The 21,641-nt window shown below is 41.8% G+C and overlaps 1 protein-coding gene across 1 annotated transcript in view; it reads left to right on the top strand.

Moving 5' to 3' along the window:
- The first annotated feature begins 6,820 nt into the window (after window positions 1-6,820).
- PARP4 (poly(ADP-ribose) polymerase family member 4) overlaps window positions 6,821-21,641 on the top strand; it is a 60,855-nt gene continuing 46,034 nt past the window's right edge. Inside the window, exons 1-8 of the mRNA XM_063127729.1 lie at window positions 6,821-6,895; window positions 10,196-10,328; window positions 14,715-14,889; window positions 15,357-15,486; window positions 16,380-16,458; window positions 17,554-17,661; window positions 20,016-20,165; window positions 21,336-21,473. Of these exons, the coding sequence (XP_062983799.1) occupies window positions 10,197-10,328; window positions 14,715-14,889; window positions 15,357-15,486; window positions 16,380-16,458; window positions 17,554-17,661; window positions 20,016-20,165; window positions 21,336-21,473 (912 nt within the window). The 5' untranslated portion in view covers window positions 6,821-6,895; window position 10,196. The remainder of the gene's footprint in view (window positions 6,896-10,195; window positions 10,329-14,714; window positions 14,890-15,356; window positions 15,487-16,379; window positions 16,459-17,553; window positions 17,662-20,015; window positions 20,166-21,335; window positions 21,474-21,641) is intronic.

The following is a 21,641-nucleotide window of genomic DNA, read 5'->3' as shown; positions in this document are numbered from 1 at the left end:
TCTGTTAGAGCTGCACCAGCCTTTAAAGTAGGGGTGTTCACGGACCCCCCAATCCGCTTCGTGGCCCGATCCAGAAAATCCGGATCGGGCCCGATCCTCTTCGCGACGCTCTGCCTGTCTCCCGCTCCACTCTGCGGAGCGGGATCCGGCTTCGCCGCCATCACTATATGGACGGCAGCAGCGCAAGAGAAACCACCCACCCACCCCGCCCCCTTACCTTCCTCCATCGCGGGCTTCAATTGAGGCCCCGGTTGAAGCCGGAAGAGGCCTCGGCCTTCACTTCCGGCTTCAACTGGGGCCTCAATTGAAGCCCGCGATGGAGGAAGGTAAGCGTCCCTCCTCCCTTACCTGGTGCTTCCGCGGCGCCGGCAGCACCAGATTAGTCCCCCTCCCCTCCCACTTACCTTCAGGCGAAGCTCCAGATTGAGGCGATCTTCTTCGCCTCGATCCGCAGCCCCCCTGACTCTCTTCGCCTCCGCCTTTTCCAGAGGCGAATTAGGCCGCCTCGCTCCTGCTTCTCTGAACCGAAGAGAAGCGGAGCACATCCCTACTTTAAAGTTCTCTCTGTAGTTACACTTGTAGCCCTTGAGACAGTTAGCTTTCTGTGGTATTGTGGTAGGTGAATTGCATGTTGGGAGTTGTAGGAGAGGCATGGAGGGGAGCTGAGAGGAAGAGGAAGTAAAGGGGTGGAGTCAGGAAGATTGGTGTGTTTGTTAAAGTTGCAGTTGCAGTCTAGGCCGAGAATAAAGGAGTGTTTAAGAAGATGTCTCTGGTGTCTTAAGATTCTTGCAATACAACACTTTCCTCTCTCATCTCACACTATTGCCCCACTCGTGCTCTTTGCTCCTCAGATGCCATGTTTCTTACCTGCCCAAGGGTCTCTACTTCCCTTGCTCAGCTTCATCCATTTTCTTCCGCTGCCCCTTATGCCTGGAACGCTCTTCCAGAACATTTGCGAACTACAAGTTCAATCACAGTTTTTAAAGCTCAGCTAAAAACTTTTCTTTTTTCTAAAGCTCTTAGAACTTGATTTTGATCTTACTTTTATACTGTTGGTTTTACTCTACCTTGTGCCTTTTTGGTGCATTCTCTTCCCCTTATTGTTTTATTATGATTCTATTAGAATGTAAGCCTATGCAGCAGGGTTTTGTTATTTTATTGTTTTACTCTGTACAGCACCATGTACACTGATGGTGCTATATAAATAATAATAATAACAACTCCTATAATCCCCATCACTGACTACACTGATGGGAGTTATAATAAGCCAAAATATCGGGAGGGCCGCAAGTCTATATGTAGCATGAGAAAACAATTAAGCTTATCAAAGAAAAGATCAGGTTGAGTTTCTTCCGAGAAGGAATTTACCAAAACCAGACCCATTGCCAAGAAGACTGTGTTATTAAACAACACAGTTGTTACTTCAAACAGATAGGAAAGTACCCAAAGCAGGTTCTCCCCCAAGATCGAACAGGGTGTAGACAGGAATGCTCAGCCAGAGTGAGACATTTATTAAGATATGGGATGTTTAAAGCTTTATATGGTAACACAATCACCTTGATCAGAGTGTGAGAAAACTGGAAGCCAGTATAGGTCACATGAACAAAGCAATATGATTTCATCACCCTGGCCCTTTTAAGAGAAAAGTGGCTGCATTCTGCACTAGCTGCAGTTTCAGGACCTTTCAAGGGAAGGCCCAGAAAAAGTAATCAAGAGAAATGGAGGCTTTGCCATGAATCCACCTGCAGCAGTATTCCACTAAACCTGGGAACTACCTATGTCCATCACTTATTATTATTATTATTATTATTATTATTATTATTATTATTATATTTATATAGCACCATCAATGTACATGGTGCTGTACAGAGTAAAACAGTAAATAGCGAGACCCTGCCACATAGGCTTACATTCTAATAAAACCAGGATAAAACAATAAGGAGGGGAAGAGAAAGCAAACAGGCACAGGGTAGGGTAAACAGGCACTGGGTAGGGTAAAACTAACAGTATAAAGTCAGAACAAAATCAAATTTTGTCAGTGTCTCAATATAAAATTAGGATTTCAATGTTAACAGATGAGGAGGAGGTTCTTACCAGTTACAGTGCATTATGATCAAGGCTATCAAGCTGTAATGGTAATTCACGGCCTTCATTAAAGTAGTATTCAGTAGAGCCTTGCAATCTATATTTTTAAAGGTATATTCCAAAACATAAGAAAATTCTATTCTGCTCAAACCTCCCTAATATCTGAATGAAGGGTATCTGTTAGTTGACAAGACATTCATACATTGACATATTTGGCCATATTACAAACTTGATATTTGACTACCAGAGATAATCAACACAGACACCTATTAGAGAAACAAAATGCACCTATATACACTTCATATCACATGCATTGTGAAAATTTCATTGTATAAAAGTATTTTGAGAGAGGGAGAAAACACACATCCTATGCATTTATAGACAGAAAAATGTCCTACAACGTCCAGCATTTTCCAGCCAGCCATTTATCCTGGAGTTGTAAAGTAGTTTTCTGCCTAAACATGCATAGGGTTGCACCCTAAAGCTGTTCCAGCCCGGAACTAAAGGTGAGGTCCGGATCTGAAGGATTGCAAGGCTACTAACCCCGATAATTTCCAACCCCATCAAAAGAAAACCCCAAAATTTCTCGCATTGGTATAAGAGGTCCTCCCCTCAAGACTGTCCATGTCGCGCCCCCGTTTGGAAAACGATCCACTCCCAGCCCACCTCCCTCCGACTCACCTAAATTAACTCCAACCTCTCTGCAGGAAGACACCCGCCAGACCCTTTACAAACCTGCCGCCGTCGTCCGAGCTCCTAGCGCCACAGGCTGAACAAAGCTAGCTGCGGTGCATGCTGGGAATTATAGTTCTTTGGATTTAACGGCCCACGCTCTACGAAGGGAATAACTTCCACATCAACTACAATTTCCAGGAAGCATCGGGGAAAGAGAGGGACGTTGTATAGGCGTCGTTGCGCTTGTCGTCTTAAAGCGGTGGCAGTTAAAGGGCGGGGCTGAGCCTCTCAGCTTGTCTCTGAGGCGGGAGGGAACAGTGTTAGGGTGTTAAGGGAAATGTAGCTAATAATAATAATATATTTCTTACCCGCCTCTCCCTTTGGATCGAGGCGGGGAACAACATTAGTACAGGATAGCTAATTAGCTGCTGCGCAGAATCGCAAAATCAATTCATAATAATAATAAGTGCTGTAAACTTTTTTTAAAAAAAATCATCATGGAGTTTTGTTTTAGTTTTTTTACTTGCTCTGTAAGACGGATGTTTGGCCTCAATTCTTGTTGCCCAACTTCAGTTGGTCCTCAGTTCATTGTTCAAGTTTCACCCCCGCCCTTCATTATTAATAAATCAATAAAACACATCTCTACAGCTTTGTAAATGTAGTTACTGGGAGATATGTGTGTGCGCTAGCAACGTGGCTTGGTCATCAATCATACCGTCTAAAACATGCATTACAACCTTGCAAAAACAATCCTGTGGCATCTGAAAAGACCAACGCTTAGGATTGTTGGCATGAGCCTTTGAAAGCAAGATTCCTTAGATACACCAAGAGGATTGAGCAGAGATGTGAAGGCTTGGGGTGAAAACCCGGGAAAATTCAGGGGGGGGAGGTTTTTTACGGTTTCCCCCCCCCCAAAGCCTTTTTTTGTTTGTTTTTTCCCGGGGGGAAATTAAAAAATTAAGAAAAAATGGATTTGTGTTTGTGTTTCTTGTGAGTTTCAGATTGTTTCATTGTCTGAGAATCCTCGGATGGGTTTGTTGTGTCTAAGTTTGGTGTTTCTTCTGTGGGTGTTTGTGTGCTTGTTATTGGTGCATCTGTGCTTTTCATTTTAGTATTCTGTTGTGCTATTTCTTCTTTAATTTTTTGAATGTCATGTTTTGTTAGCCTTTTGTTGATGATTAATACTCTTTTTTGGTCTATTAGTCTTTGTTCTGTTACAGTGCTTGTCAGGTGGGGTAATTTCCAGAAAAAGGGGACAGTGTAAAAGCCGGAACGGAACACGCTGGAACAACCTCTTTATATTAAAAAAAAAACATGCCAAAAACATGCCCCATAACTCCCAGAATAACATCCGGAACAGAATGGATGGCCCAGAACCACCACTTCTGAATGACTGAAATCAACCAAACCCACCAGTCACATGTAACTCCATGGCAGTGATGCAATAAGCACCAAAACTTCCACGAAAACTATGTTTTGATGCCCATTCCCGGCCATAGTCCGTTTTGCGAAAAACAGGCTGGAACGGCAGCTTCCAAGTGAGTCAATGCAACCAAACTCACCACTCACACATTACCAGGTGGCACAGATATAATAAGCCACAAAACTTCCATGAAAGCCAGGTTCTGATACCTGTTCAGGGCCATAGTTCATATTCCCAACATTAGCTGAAAAAGAAAATTATGGGTGATCAAAATGAGGCACAACCTATTGTTGGGAAATTGCCTAGAATGGCAACTTCTCTGTGCATAAAGGCAATCAAATAAACCACCTTCATTGTACTAACTGGAACATTTAATAAACTTTCTCAGAATCGAGAGCGAAGATCTGCAAAGATAGTTTCCAACAGAAGCCCATAATTGTCATATGGTGTGGTAATGTGCTTAAAATATCAGACTAGGATAGGGATGGGGGGAAAGCGATTCCATTATGAAGCTACACCCATTAAGCACAAAGACCAAAATGAAGTGTAATGAAAGGAACGCCTCCTCCATATGTACCTGCCCGGACCCTAAGGTCATCCTCAGGGGTCCTTCTCCGCGAGCCCCTGCCAAAGGAAGTGACGCAGGTGGCTACCAGGAGGAGGGCCTTCTCTGCTGTGGCACCCCGGCTGTGAAATTAGCTCCCTAAGGAGGTTCACTTGGCACCTACGTTATATGCTTTTAGACGCCTTTTTATTCTCCCAGCATTTTAACAGTCTATAAATAAATTTTAACTTGGTGTTTTAAATTTGTAATTTTGCATTGCTGCTGTTTTTATCTGGTTGAGCTTTTATATTGTATTTTATATTATGGTTTTATACTGTTGTTTTATACTTTGAATGTTTTTAATTTTTGTGAACCGCCCAGAGAGCTTCGGCTATTGGGTGGTATAGAAATGTAATAAATAAATAAATACTGTTGTACTTTGTGGCAATATTATGGGTGGAATCAAGATACAAACTAATTTTCACTTGAAGAAAACAATTATTAATATCCAATGAGAACTGTGTGTATTGGTGGGAATGAGCCAGATGTCCTTTGCTATAATGTCCAAGTTTATTCCAAAGTTATGTACACTAGTATACCCATTGAATTCCATAATAAATGGACTGAAGACACTAAGTCTGATATTTTAAGCACTATACAACACCACACGACAACTATGGACTTCTGTAGGAAACTGTGTTTGCAGCTCTTCGCTCTGAATTCTGAGAAAGTTTATTTTGCGGAAGCCTGTTTTGTGGAATACGAATTACAGCCCGGAACAGGTATCAGAATGTGGTTTTCATGGAAGTTTTGTGGCTTATATCTGTCCCATCTAGTAATGTGTGAGTGGTGAGTTTGATTGATTTGGCTCACTTGGAAGTTGCCATTCCAGCCTGTTTTGAGCAAAATGCTCTATGGCCCAGAACGGGTATCCAAACATGGTTTTCGTGGAAGTTTTGGTGCTTAGTGCATCACTGTCATGGAGTTACATGTGACTGGTGGGTTTGGTTGATTTCAGTCATTCAGAAGTGGTGTTTCTGGGCCATCTATTCTGTTCCGGATGATATTCTGAGTTATGGGGCATGCTTTTGGCATTTTTTTTTTAATATAAAGAGGTTGTTCCAGCGTGTTCCGTTCCGGCTTTTACACCGTCCCCTTTTTCTGGAAATTACCCCACATAACAGGCACTGTAACAGAACACAGACTAATAGACCAAAAAAGAGTATTAATCATCAACAAAAGGGCCATCCATTCTGTTCTGGATGTTATTCTGGGAGTTATGGGGTTAATAATGATATAATATTGCAAGGATGTTAGTCCTAAAATATTGTTCTCACGTGTTTCTAACACATGCCACTGTTTTTGGCGTGGGTTTTTCTAATATAAAAAAGCCTCTTCTGTTTTGTTCCGTTCCGTCTTTTACACCGTCCCCAGAAAAAGTCTATGAAGCTCTGTTCGGTATGCTGATGCCATCTTTTCGAATTGTGTGCTCTTATAGTAACAACACATAACACTACGGTTCATTTCATCTGACTAAGCTAAGCATCGCCTTGGGTGTGGAACAGGCAAAACACGTCTGGGGGAGTTTGGGTGGTTATTCTTTTCCTTAATTATTGCCTGTTCATTCCTTATTCATTGCCGTTTGGGCTGACTGTTAGGTCTGTGCAGCGTTCTTGGCCTTGGCACTGCCCGTTCGAGGCGTTTCTTCTAGTTTTTGTAACCATTGTTTGTTTCATACTAGCAGGATGATTAGCCCTGACTAGTGGTGGTTGACTAGGGTCCACGGGTATGCCATGCCCAGGCAACTGCATTTGTTGTTGCTGCTGTTGCCAGGAGGAGGAAGAAGCACTTGTGGGAACTCTGGGGCCAAAATTATTTGACCACCCTTGGATATTACTGACTCGAGTTGTTGCTCCACCTCAGTCAACAAAGCCTCTGCCTTCCCCGCCCTGCACTGAAGAGTTCAGGGAGAGTTCTTTCGTATAGCACACACCAGAGGGCGCGCGCTTCCTTTTTTCTACAGTTGGTTCTTTGGTTCAGAGCCAGAGGCAATGCCCAATCTTGATTGGAAGGCTTTGTTTTAGTACAGTCGACGGCAATAGAGCGTCACCTAATAGCCAAAGAACCAGGAAATGCCCGGAATAATGTTGGAATAACATTGCCGGCAGGTAAGCACCACTTTTGATTAATGTCTCGTTCTGAATTCCATGCAAATAAGAACAGGTTTAACGGTGTTTTAAAGGGGGTCAACTCGTTGTTTTGCTATGGACGAGAGTTGCCAACTTCCCCCCCCCCTTCTGGAAGGCCGTTTCTGCCTTCCACAGCATGACAGCAGCAACTTCTGCAGGCAACGCTTTCCTCATCTTTGTAGGCTGGGAGAAGCTCAACCAGCAGAATTTCTGTTTGCCATGCAGGTGTTAAAAGCCCAAGAGCGCTGGATAAGAGCGTTTGTAATCCTACGCAGGATGAAAAAGTACAAAATGCTCCTGCTGTTTCCCCCTCGAGTGCTTGCCTTTTCTTCTAGTCACTTGCTGTTTGGAATAGGCTATAGCACAACTCAAATGAAACTCTTTGTTAAGCTTGGGACTTAATGGGAAACTTGGCATTAAAAAAGAGGTGAGGAAGACGGTTAGGTGCCTTCTTTCATTATCTGATTAGTGCAAATATCTCTCTTACGTTACTACACTTGTAAGATATATCTTTTAAGTGTTTATATGATGCTGGTAGAAATTCAAGTTAGGACAATACTTGAAGTTGGTTACTAGTTCCCAGTTACTTATTAGTACATACATCGAAACAAGAGTTCAGTCAGTAAACCAAATAAGGAACTAAAGTGTATTTACCCCTCGCACCTCAAAATAAGCTTTTGTCTACCCAGTTATTTTATGTTTCCATGACGGGGATTGTCCCCTTTGAGCTCCACAATAATGATTTAAACTCAAAACTGCCATTTCTGTGCAATGCTCAATTATTTAACAATAACAAATAAGGAACTAGGGCTTTGCACCCAACAATAAACTTTAGTCCACCCTAGATCGTATCCCCGAATGTCCAGGGGAGTGTCCTCTATGAGATGCTATTAAATTGTGTCCAACCCAACTCTTCATTTAGGTGCAGGACATTAGCAAGCATTGCCCCCACCCCCATGCCTGTTAAAGGGGGTATATGTAGAAAAGAAAAACCTGGGGTGGAGGGCCATATAAAGGTTAGGTCCTTATTAAGTTTACTGACTTTGCTTTTTTCAAATCTTCAGGCAGATAAGGAACTGTGAACTCCTAGCTTCATTACTGTGAAATCAGGGATGTTTGCACTTTTTGGGAACTGAGGTTTGGTATTTGCATAATGACTATACTAGGGAGTGGCCGTAGCTCACTGGGAATGCACATGTTTTGCATGCGGAAGGTTCCAAGTTCCCATCCCCAGCATGTCTTTATTTTAGTGTGGTTACTGCATTGCTTTTGTTTGGGTTGAATAGGACCCTCAAAAACCTGTGAGTGCCCAGTAATGAGCATGCTAGAAAACGCTCATTTGATGATCCCCGCTCTCAGGAATGTTAGTATAGAATTGAAGTCTAAGTGGCATATACAGTTATGCATGGTTTGGAGAGAGTTAAGTTCAATGGCTTTTAGTCATATATGGAACTTCCGTGTTTGAAGGCACTGTGTCTGCCGGGAAACAACCGAAGTGTGTGGGGGCAGGGTAAAGGCAGCTAATGTTTTCATGCACTACTGTGAGCTTTCCAGAAGCATCTTGCTGGCCACTGCTGGAAATAGGCTTCTGGATTAACAACACAATCCTCTAGATATCTATGCAGAAGTAGGTCCCATTGAGTTCAGTGGGGTTTACTCCCAGGTGCAGGATAGCATTGTAGGATGTGAGGTTAAATGTGTCTTTGCATTTGAACGTGCAGTTTTTAAATAAACCAAATAGCAGAATTTTCTGCAATGAGTAGAATTATTCAGGGATGGGGAAAGGACCTGGGAACAACTATTGACAAAGGGAAATGGGCTAGATTGTACCAGCAATCCCTAATGAAATCCACCTCTGCAAAAATCAAGGAAAATACAATTAAGGTATTTCATAATGGTATCTCACTCCTAAGAAACTCTTATATTTATTAAAAAAAAACTTCACCAAAGTTTTGGAGGAAGTGTAACAAAACAGGCACGTTTTTCACACATGGTGGTCTTGTGTGACAATCAGTTTGGGCAAAAGATGTTTAAGGAGGCTGCTTTAATCACAGATCAGGTGATCCAAATCTCCCCGAAGGTGGGCTTACTCTTATTATAAATCAATGAAAACATAAGGCTCCTCTGACATTCTTTTGGGTAGCAGCAAGAATGGAAATAGCGAAGAGTTGGAAAAGCATGGTCCATCCATTAAGCAATGGGAGACTCAGATTATGGTCGATAGGTTTAATGGAACAGTTAATTAACACATGGAGGGTGTACATAAATGTGTAAAAAGGGGATAACTTCATCACGAATTGTTGGGATTTTATAACTTTATGATACAGCACAAAGAGGTAAAACAACCACCACAGTCAAATGGTCTTTTATGGAAAGATTTATTGGGTTAACAGATTATAAACTGATAAAGATTAGAGAAGCAACACAATTGAATGTAACAAGGATTGAGATAAAGATGTAGGGATGTTCTTAGTGTTATCTCACATTGTTAAGTTACATAATGTTTTGTTACATTATATTAAAAAACTAAAAAAAAAGATATAAAAATGCAAGTAGCTTCATTGGGAGGTGTGAGTGTGGTAATGACCAGGATCCCAAAAGACATGGAGGGGGGAAATCCCATCTCTGAAGCTGGAATTTGCATTGTGAGGAAAACCGTTAGGCTACAGTTTTGGTTTTCAGCCCAAGAACCAAATTCTAGTATGAGGAAGCTCTGGTGGGGTGGGGCTGCAATCCAGGAGTGGGTGAAGCTGAAGGCAAAAGGGGGTTGGGCCAAAGCCAGTATGCGGCTTAAAATACCAGCATATTTTAGCTTAAAGGTCTTAGTGCCAGTAACTAAGTCTTAGGAAGGGCATTTCAACCTTTTAGAATAAGGGGAGGAGGCAGGCAAAACCTGAGAAGACATCAAATGATCTGCTATTGGGAAAAGATTGTGGGGGAGAAAGCATGGCCATCAAGGGACTCTGGAGTGCCAGATTGGGACCTCAGGTGGGGTGGATTTGGCCCTTGGGTTTTGATACCTCTGCTCTAGGGGCACCAATTGCATTTTCTAGTTTGTTTTCTCCTCACAGGCTGAGTGCCTATTGAATACAGATATGGATATATCATGGGTATAGGATGGAAAACTCAAAATAGATAATGAGGAAATATGAAGTAAGCCATACAGTTAATGTGTGTTGGCTGGGTGGTGCTTAGCAACTTTAAAAACAAACAAACACATCCCTTATCAATAAAAAGAATATGGAACCTTTCTGAAGTTGAGATTTTGACGTTTTGCAGGATGACAGGAGGAATATTTGCAAACTGTGTGTTCTTCCTGAAAGTGAAAAAATTATCCATTTTGGAAAAGAACAGACTGAAGAACTGGATTAAAGAAAATGGTGGGCAGATTAAATTTGTGTTGAATCATGAGGTAAGTTTCAATTTTATTTCAGTGGTATAAACAGGAAGAAGTATTGAAGAAAGTAAGCATTGACTTCTGGCAGAGAAAGCAACAAACCCACAAAAAGGGTGCAATGTGGAAAGGAATGAAATTATGTGGGATAAACACAAAATTAATTCTGTCAGCAAATGGTAACTAGGGCCTAGGTAGTCTTGAAGCAGTATCCTATTGTGCTCATGTGCCAGTGGGAAGAACTGCTTGTGTAATGGATATTTAGCAGTTCTAAAAGCAACCAGAAATGAACGGGGCAGGGCAGTGGACGTATCCTGACACTGAGATGTTCCAGCCTGGAAATAAGTGTTTCCGCTCATTTCTTAGGTTACTTTTAGAACCTCAGATCCCTGTTGCACTAGTAGTCATTCCTGCTGGCACAACATAATCAGCAGGAATGCCAGTTCGGTGCTGCTCTTAGTCCCATGTCTCCCTCATGTCACAGGCTCTGGGCCTATACAAATGTAATGTAAAAACCACGGTCTGCTATTGCAAAACTAAGCCCTGCGGAAACTCAAGATCACAAGCTGCCCTTCCCCTTGTGCACCATGACCCTGAACTTCCAATTCTTGCTTGTGGCAAATCGTCATTTGCCAGACAGTTTTTAGTTTTTATTTTATCAAACGAACAACAGAAAAATGAAAAAAAAAATGCTGATATAGCTACATATCCCTATACACTAAGGATATCAGGTTGGATTGTTACGACGTTCTAAGAAAGAAAAAGGAAATAGATTATACATAAACTGCAATAAAAGCAGACCTATTATTATTATTTATTACATTTCTATACCGCCCCATAGCAAAAGCTCTCTGAGTGAGTTACATAAGATTAAAACAATTAAAAACCACAAAAACATGCAACATACACAGAAACATATATCTAAAAACAACTATAAACAACTTTATAAACAACTATAAAAACAGGTCCACTTGCAAGTGGCATCGGTAACACTCTTTCAAATGTCACTAGTTTTGCATGGGGCTCATCTACACCAAGCAAGATATTCCACTATGAAAGCAGTATGAAAGCGGTATATAAAAGGCAGGAATCACACTACTGCTTTATAGTGGTACTGAAGTACACTGATAACTGTTGGGGCCCATGACACATCTACATCAAGCAGGATATACCACTATGAAAGTGGTATATGGTATGTGTCATGGGCCCCAACAGTTGTCAGTGCACTTCAATACCGCTATAAAGCAGTGGTGTGGCTCCTGCCTTTTATATACCGCTTTCATAGTGGAATATCCTGCTTGGTGTAGAGCATGGTCTTCAATCCATTGCATTATAGAAGGTAAGAATTTATCATTTCAGTGTTGTAGTATCAGTCTTTTGGCAGTAAAAAGGAGGCAAAAAATCCAATTATGTTGACCATACGTTAAATTCTAAAAAGCTGGTAAATAATGTAGAAGGACATGTACCTCAATAAATACTAAAGCGTTTTCTAATACAAAGTTTATCCCAAAAGGAGGCAGCTATCGGGCATTTCCAAAACATATGATTGAAATAAGTATCAGCTGTATTATACTTCCAACAATTAGACAAACCTTTATTAAAGAGTTATTGTGATGTTCAATAGACTTGAAACAACAGTTTTTTGCTGAAAAAAATGTAGATGAAAATCAACAAGTACATAAGATATAGATGCCAAAGCAGCGATCCATTGATTAGGCAAAAAAAAAAAAAAAAGAACAATTTTAGTTCCCTTTTCCATTCCTGCCTAAGACTCCTCTGTATTATATTTATTCACTAATAAGTATTTATAACCATGGATCATGGGTCGATCTACTGGATCATCTTTAATAAGTAGGGTGGATTTAGGGTGGATGCCTGCATTTAGCAGGGGGTTGGACTCGATGGCCTTGTAGGCTCCTTCCAACTCTACTATTCTATGATTCTATGAAGTATTTTCAATAACAGAAAGGATTCTGAGGCTCTGGAAGCAGCAGGATCAAATCTAGATTCTAACAAATGTTGCAATTGCAACTATTGCATTTCAGCTATAGCAGGCAAGTCTAATTTATCTCGCAAAGCCAAAAATGGCTAATGTAATGTAAAACCATGGTCTGTTATTACAATATAATGCAAAACCATGGTCTACTATTACAAAAATTGACCCTGCAGAACTTCAAGGTCACACGCTGCCCCTCCCCTTGTGCACCATGAGCCTACACTTCCAATTCTTACAGCAAACCACCATTTGCAAGACTAGTTTGCACTGGCCTGAAAACGAGGAATTGATGGTTCCTCAAGGCTCATTCTCATAATGCCAAACCATAGTTTAGTGTTACATCTGAACAGGTCCCTTAACTCACAAGTAACTTGATGTGGAGTGTCCTTGCTGCTACTATGTTGAGGGCCTGATGAAATAGCCAAGGAAGACTTTTATTGGGGTAACTATGCAAGAAATGAACCTTCTGCTTCTGTCTCTTATATATCCTATGAGTGGCTTTAAAGCAATTATTGATGCTATGAATGAATATAGTTTTGTATAAAATGTCTTTAAATAGAGTATTAGGGTTCTTACAAGAAAATAGTCTAAGGCTGCATTCCTAAACTCATTTACTGCTTTCCATTGACCACATCAGGATTGACCTCCAAGTAAACAGGTATAGGATTGCATTGTAAATTCTGTAAAGAATAAACATGAAAAAGGAAGTAATCTATCATTCGTTCTCTTTGTAAAGTGGTGTGTCCAATGAAAGGTACTGCCAAAAAGATTAAAGAAGGTGGAATTGGGCTTAGCTGACCCGCTGTCTCTGAGCCCAAACATCCAGTACGTACTCACACAAATTTTTAGAGGTTCCAAGTTGTACATATTATTTTGATAGAAAATGAATCAATGTTCAGTTTTAAAAGGCGCATACACTAACTCTCTTTTTGTGCACATACTGGGCAGGTTTGCATGATTATCCTAGTCCACCGAAGCTTATTTAAGACACGGTGGGTTGCAGCATGTGTGGGTGGCCATTTTGAATATTCAGTCTCTGGCCAGGGATTTGCCATGGTTTGTTGTATTAGGCGGCATGGGTTGTTGTGAGTTATTTAAGGGTCATTTAATCGACAAACGGACCATAGGTCATTTAACCCTCAAACAACCCCTGCCACTCAGGTTCTGATGACACAACAAGTTGTGGCCTGAATAGACAACTTGGCGCCATGGGTACCATGGTTTGTCATGGCTTAAATTAGAATCATAGAATAGCAGAGTTGGAAGGGGCCTACAAGGCCATCGAGTCCAACCCCCTGCTCAATGCTGGAATCCACCCTAAAGCATCCCTGACAGATGGTTGTCCAGCTGCCTCTTGAAGGCCTCTAGTGTGGGAGAGCCCACAACCTCCCTAGGTAACTGATTCCACCGTCGCACTGCTCTAACAGTTAGGAAGTTTTTCCTGATGTCCATCCGGAATCTGGCTTCCTTTAACTTGAGCCCGTTATTCCGTGTCCTGCACTCTGGGAGGATCGAGAAGAGATCCTGGCCCTCCTCTGTGTGACAACCTTTTAAGTATTTGAAGAGTGCTATCCTGTCTCCCCTCAATCTTCTCTTCTCCAGGCTAAACATGCCCAGTTCTTTCAGTCTCTCTTCATAGGGCTTTGTTTCTAGACCTCTGATCATCCCGGTTGCCCTCTTCTGAACACGCTCCAGCTTGTCTGCGTCCTTCTTGAATTGTGGAGCCCAGAATTGGACACAATACTCTAGATGAGGCCTAACCAGGGCCGAATAGAGAGGAACCAGTACCTCACGTGATTTGGAAGCTATACTTCTATTAATGCAGCCCAAAATAGCATTTGCCTTTCTTGCAGCCATATCGCACTGTTGGCTCATATTCAGCTTGTGATCTACAACAATTCCAAGATCTTTCTCGTTTGTAGTATTGCTGAGCCAAGTGTCCCCCATCTTGTAACTGTGCACTTGGTTTCTATTCCCTAAATGTAGAACTTGGCATTTATCCCTATTAAATTTCATTCTGTTGTTTTCAGCCCAGCACTCCAGCCTATCAAGATCACTTTGAAGTTTGTTTCTGTCTTCCAGGGTATTAGCTATCCCACCCAATTTTGTGTCATCTGCAAATTTGATCAGCGTTCCCTGCACCTCCTTGTCCAAATCATTAATAAAAATGTTGAAGAGCACTGGGCCCAGGACTGAGCCCTGCGGCACCCCACTCGTTGCCTCTCCCCAGTTTGAGAAGGTTCCATTGATAAGTACTCTTTGAGTCCGATTCTGTAGCCAAGTGTGGATCCACCTAATAGTTGTTCCATCTAGCCATGGTGGGCTGCGGTGATTGTGCAAACCAGATCAATATGTTGGTAGTATGAGCAATTCTGCATTTTATAAATTGCATCTTAATTTAATTTTAGTGCACTCATGTCATCACTGATGATGCTAATGCACTTGGCTCCACTCATCGGAAGACTATCCAGAAATATCGGCTGCCCGTTGTAGGTGCTGATTTCATATGGGACTCAGTTGAAGAAAGAAGACTCTTACAGACGGATGACTATGAACCTTCCAAAATATCAGCATGTATAACAGGTAAAGGAAGTTCTTGTGGACTAGTAACTTTGATATAAAATCAGGCCTTTAAGTTTAAAGGCAGGCTAAAAATATTTATGAGCTATGTGATGATGTGAAACCTCTCCCCAGGTTGTGGTTGTCCCAGACCTCTTATGAGCACATAAAGCCAGAGCTTTATTCATATCTTAACAGTCGCTATGCCTGGGATTTTAAGGGATGTTCTGTCGTTATATTTCAATGCATACATCTTTTTGGGGGGCGGGGGTGGGGTACTTACATCCTGCCTTGGGCTCCCTGTAGTCTTTCTTCCAGATTACTGTTTAGGGTTGCACCCACTTGGTGCTGCACACCTGACATTCCTAAGACATGCACATGGCCCCTATACGCACATCTTAAGGTTTACCAAAGGTACACATCATCAAGTTGTATATTGGTTATATATTAGGATGTATTGGTTACATTTCATTTATATTCTTACTCAAAAGAGCTGGAAGATATAAAGGATGTGACTATTGTGAAATTGGATCATGGAAACGACAGTCATAAGGAAAAGGAAGCCACTGAGAAGGATAACAAGAGTGAATTTAATGTCAGTGGCATTGTGGATAGACTAAGGTAAATGTTTGAATTTTTGTTCAAAAGAAGAACCAAACTTCTCAGCAGACAATTTTGGGGGAGGGATCTTAACTCAGGGATCAAGGCTCAGTAAGGCACATGCTTTGCAATCAGAATACGCCATGTTCAGCCCCTGGCATCTTTGGTTAAAAGAGTCAGGTAACAGGTGATGGAGAAAATGTTCTGCCCGAGACCCCGGAGAGTCACTGCTAACAGCACAGCTACCTCCCTTAAATTGATAACTGATCCTGTGCCTAGTTTTGCATACGATTATCCTGATGAATAGCCTTTCTACACAAGGCTTTTATTGTGTCCTCATGTTTGTTTACTCACAGTAGTTTGCAGGTCCTTACACAACATCATCTTCCAGGGCCTGTTCCGTGCTTTGCAACCATTCACATGTTATTTTTTTCCATAATGAGGAGGTCTGGTATTATTTAGAAATGGCGGAATGAGTGTCATGTGAAATTGCATAATTCTGCTATAACAGTGTCATCTTGTGGTTGTATAATGTAACATATAGATAGGCAGAAAAAGAAAAACCCCAGAAAAAGCAAGTGTAAAGGAACCAATCTTAATCCTATAAAGATTCCGGAAGCAGAAACCTCAGTAAAGGTGCAGCAGGATAAAAGCCTCGTGTAGAAATGCCCGGAATCACGGGGATCCAAGTGCTCATAAATGGGCACAGGATAGCAGCCTTCATTTGTAAGGACGTCTAAGCAAACAAAACTCAAAATAGATCTTGCTTCTGTACAAACCTGTGGAAGCTTTGCCACTGGCTTTGGAAAGAGTTCAGATGCATTATTGTTTCATTACGCTGCTGATTTTCATGCAGAGGGCTTAATTGTGTTCAATAATGATAAAGAAACTGACTTTTTTGGTGGTGGTTCCAGATGGATTTCAGATAATGATGAAAACATTCCTTATTTTCCGGAAGACTTTGAGGTTGCAAAGTATGACATCCTTGAAAAGGTAATAACTTTTCTTCTGTGATCATGTAAAATACTAGGATCATAAGTGTGTGTGTGTGTGCGTGTGGCTCATGTGTGTGTACATATATCTCTTTAAACACTCTTTAAACACGTTATTAGTAGGCCTTCTGGTTTTCCTGCCCATTACATTATTATGTCCCTAGAAAGCTGTTTACACTTGATTTTGTTCTGACTTTATACTGTTAGTTTTACCCTACCCAGTGCCTGTTTACCCTACCCTGTGCCTGTTTGCTTTCTCTTCCCCTCCTTATTGTTTTATCATGGTTTTATTAGAATGTAAGCCTATGCGGCAGGGTCTCGCTATTTACTGTTTTACTCTGTACAGCACCATGTACATTGATGGTGCTATATAAATAAATATTATTATTAATAATAATAATACACACGAAGCAGAATCTATTTATTTATTTATTTATTTATTTAATTGCATTTATACACCGCCCCACAGCTGAAGCTCTCTGGACGGTTCACAAAAGCAGTAAACATTAAAAATATACAAAATTTTAAAACCATCGAGTTGTAAGGCTAATCCTGGACAGTACCAACAAAGCTACAGGATAAAGGTGGTTGTTTGTTTGATCCCCCAAAGCAAAGAAAACTTCCTGCCTGTAGAAAATTAGCCTATTAAGTTGAAGGTTCTGCCTCTGACAGAAAGGCCTGGATCTGCTGTAATGAGGTAAACTGTAGTTAAACAGCACACAAACAATCCTGCTCAAGCCTTAACAGCAGTTTGTTTTTATGTCCAAACTGAGAACTGTGGTTTACCTAAACACTGGTTTCCTGGAATAAGCCAGGATCAAAACTACAGTTTGCCCTTGTCAGTTATAAAAATAAACTACTGAAAGCCTTTTAAAAAGAAAGGTCTTAACCTTGCAGTGGAAGGCAACCAGAGAGGAGGGAATTCTAAAGCTAAAGATGGTTCTTTCATTTAGGGATCGATGGAACAATTTTAATCCAGCTATTTCACTTTTCGCCTGTGTTGATGAGTTTACTGCTGTTTCGGTTGCATTCTGCTGTTTTGATTTCTTTCCTTCTATGAAATGGAAATGTATTTAAACAATATTTTCCCTCCCAGGTTGTGAAACACAGCGAATATGTTGTTGTTGAACTTCAGTGTTTTCAGCTGCGATGCATGTACCCCTTCCGCATATGGGCATGCTACAGTGTGCTGGACGGACAACAGGTAGGTTGGGATGGCTGTTGTGATCACACATTCCTTTGTTTCTTTACTTACCTTGAATGCCTTTGAATGTGAGAGGTTTTACATCTTGTGCTACAGTGCTATTTTATTTTCTGGATTTTAAAAATATTGTTCCTGTTGTTTTAATTGTTGTGAGACACCCTTTAAGCAATTACCAATAGGTTGGGGATGTACAATTTTAAAAGAACCAGGAAGCTGGTAAGTTGCCTTAGAGTCACACTATGGGTTCATCCAGTGCTGCCTCCAGGTTTTGAGGAGATTTTAGGCAAAATGCCCTCAGTGGGCGCACAAACTCCTCGCCACTGTCACTGCTGCTTATTCGCTTGCTCTCTCCCTGTGGCACAATCTGCACAACTTCCCAGAGGGAGAATGCACCCCAAGTGGGAGCTGCTTGTCCTTTTTCTCACCCTCATTACTGCTTGCTTTGCATGCTTGGAGAGGGCAGGCGAACAAGCAAAGACAGACAAGGACTGGAGGAGTAGCAGAAGGCTCCAGTGATTAGTATTGGGGAGCCCTGCACAGGTGTGGGCCTCAGGAAATGCCCAGGGATACCAACCCTGATGCTGGCCCTGAGTTCATCTAGCTCAGTACTAGCAAGTGTCTCTTCAGGCAGAGTCTTTCCCAACCCTGTCTGGAGATAACAAGGATTAAACTGGGGCCTTTTGCATGAAAACACATGCCTTGCCATTAAGTTTTGGCCTCTCCCCTAAAGGTGCAAGGCTTTGTCTGTTGTGGTACCCCAGTTGTGAAATGCCCTCCACTTGGAGACCCGACTAGCACCGACCTTGGCCTCATTTCGGCAACAGGTTAAAATGTGGCTTTTTACAAAGCCTTTGAGGGCTAAAAATGCCTAAAAGCTGCACATTGTTTTAATTGTTTAATTTTTTTCTACTGGTTTTGGCTTGTTAATACCGTATTTCTTCGATTCTAAGACACACTTTTTTCCCCATATAAACATCTCTAAAAATGGGGTGCGTCTTAGAATCACGGGTGTGTTTATTATTTCTTAGAAGCAAAGCTTTTTTTCTGTGGATGGTACTGAAATTAGTGTGCGTCTTACAATCGATGGCATCTTAGAATCGAAGAAATATGGTAGTTTAATATAGTTTTAGCTGTGTACATTATTTTCTACTGTTTGAATTGATTTTATCAGTATGCCCGTCCTGAGATCCCAATAATATAGGGCGAGATACAAATGTTTGAATAAACAAATAAATAAACTGCATCCAGGACATCTTGCACACAGCGCGAGAATCCTGCCACTACACCAAGAAACTGGAAGAGCCACTCTTTGGCGACATATTTCGTCTTTGTCATTGTCAGCCACTGTGAAGCAAATTAATGCCAGACGACAGCTGTCATTCAGTGCACATGTATTGTCAGTTATTGAGTTCATTTGTAAATTCCAGTCATGCAGCAGTCCACTCTCTGCTTATGCCAATTTAACTGCAGCATCGTAACCAAGGGCCTGCACAATTGCAACTAAAAGCAGCATATTGTTATGCCTGCTAAGCAAGATGGAGCCAGCCAGCTCTGACCTCTGCCAGTACATCCTCCATGCTGCGTGCAAATCATTTCTATGTAAGCTGAGGACATGGCGGAGAGAATATCTGCTGCACTCACAATAACATCAGGCCCTTTGGATTCTCTGCTTCTGATATCCCCTAAATCTTTCCCTCCTATTATTATTATTATTATTTATTTATATAGCACCATCAATGTACATGGTGCTCCTGCCTCTACCAGTGTTACTTGAGTTCCTTTTTTGCCGCTTTCTGTAGCAGGAGAAATAGACTACAACCCTTTAACAGATGCTACTGGATCCTGCTCTAGTTACTAGGCTACTCTACTCATATCTACCTCATCTCATTGCGCCTTTAAATTGGGTGGGCAAGTTGTGGCCTCCCAAATGTTTTGGCCTACAATTCCATCAGCCCAAACCAGTGTAGCCAGAGGTGACGGATGAAGGGAGTTGTATGCAAACCATCAGTGTGCTATATGTTGTTATAGATCCCTTGTGCTGTCACATAACTACAATTCCCAGTGTTTCCTACTTGAGAGATGTGATACTTAACATGTTTGGAACAGCTTTGGGTGCCTTTCAAAGCCTAAACACAGCCTTCCCCAACCTGGCGCCCTCCAGATATGCGTTGAACTACATTTCCCATGATCCCCACACATGTAGAGGGCACCTGGTTGGGAAAAGCTGCCTCCGCCTGTTGCATCATAGCCCAAGATAAAACTAGAATTTAATATTGTTTTGCTGTCAGGATGCTTCCTATGAAATTTCCCCCCTTTTCATTTTTGTAATTTGACACTCTGTTTTTTTTTCTCAGAATCAAAAGCGATTTATACCTACCAGGACTTCTGAAGAGGCCAGAACGATCTATGCGCTTTGTATTGACCAGCTGAAGGATGGGGATTTTCAATCTAGAAAAGACTTTCCGCATGAAGCAGAACATCTTGCTTCAGTAAAATTGCAAGAGGTTAGCATAATTTTTAACTCTTTTTTCAATTATTGATCTTAGTTTGAAGATCTCAAAGTGTAAGGCCTCCCTAAAATTGAACTTCTATGGCCCAAAAGGGTCTCTTGTGTAAGTTGAAGCCAAGACAGGGGCTGCTCTTGCAACTGCATCTTTTTTCCAGAATCGGCTCTGGGTAGAGGGAGTCCCCTAGCCCAGGGCTGGAGAACCTATGGCCCTATTGCCATTGTTGTTGCTGCTGGTTTTACTGCTGTTTTTATTGCTATTTTATTGTGTTTATGTTTTTATTGCTTTTAATATTTTAACTGTTCTTATGTATTTTATTGCTGTAAGCCAACTTGGAAGGGCCCTAAAAGGCAGCCAAGCAATGTTTTAAATAGATGTTGTTGGACTCCAGTTCCCGTCAGCCCCAGCCAGGCTGTCTAATGGTGAAGGATGATGCAAACAGTAGTACCCTAGCCAAATATCTTCATCCTCTCTGAGTGCAGACAGGAGAAGAGAGGAACAGTTTGTGTGATGCAAGTATTCATCTCCTAGGGGATGTCTATACACGGGGAAAGCCCCGTGGTGGCTGTGGATCTGTGCTGCATCGGTTAGATGATGTAAGTGAAGCTTCGGAGCCACTGTGGGGCTTCCCCGCGATGCTGCGGTTGGAAAAAGTCGGAGATTTACCCTGACTTTTTCAAATGGAGCGACATCAATACGGGGCTTCCACCGTCTGATGTCACTCCGGGGCCAAGCTGGGGTCAAGCTGCTGGCAGTTCCTGGCAGAAAGTGACCGGTGATTGGTTGCCTTCCGCCAGGAAGAGGGCAGAAGCAGTTCCTGGATGGCTGCCCAGAAACCCCGTGCTCCCTCTTCAGCATTGGGATTACCCAATGCCACCCCAGGAGAGGGGAGGTGTGGCGTTTGAAAGGGAGGCAGTGCCAACCCAGCGCCATGAAGACAGCCCCCTATTCCAACTGATTTTTAAAATGTGGTTGGAAGAGGAAGGGGCAGACAGATTTATTGCTTCTGTTCTGTTTTTTTTAGTGTTACAAATTTAGTATGAATACAGTCCTGAAGATAGGTTTTAATTATTGAAACTGATCGTACCTCCTCTGTTAACTCTATTTTAAACTGCTGTTTACCACTGCCAATTTTTTAGCGGCTTGATTGCTGTGGTGTATTTGCAGATCGTTGTAGCAGAAGCCATCAATTCCAGCACTTTGTCTGAAGAAGTTGGCATGTTTGTGGAGCTGATCTGGGCTGAAGCACTTGGCATTCTGGAGCATCTGTTGGATAAACCAGTAACCAGCATAAGCCTCAATGATGTACGGCAATTCTGCTTGCGGGGGGGAAGCATGTTATTCCTGTGAATGCTAACAAAAATTCAGTTCCAGGCAAATGTATTTTCTGTTCCTAGATTCTGACATTCAGCATAACTCTGACTCTTCTGTCATGAAACATGTCAGTACTTTCCCTGTATAAAGCAGGGGTGT

The sequence above is a fragment of the Elgaria multicarinata genome, chromosome 5, assembly GCF_023053635.1.
Source record: "Elgaria multicarinata webbii isolate HBS135686 ecotype San Diego chromosome 5, rElgMul1.1.pri, whole genome shotgun sequence".
NCBI lineage: Eukaryota > Metazoa > Chordata > Lepidosauria > Squamata > Anguidae > Elgaria > Elgaria multicarinata.
Note: the sequence above shows the minus strand (reverse complement) of the source record. Positions and strands in the feature narration are given on the sequence as shown.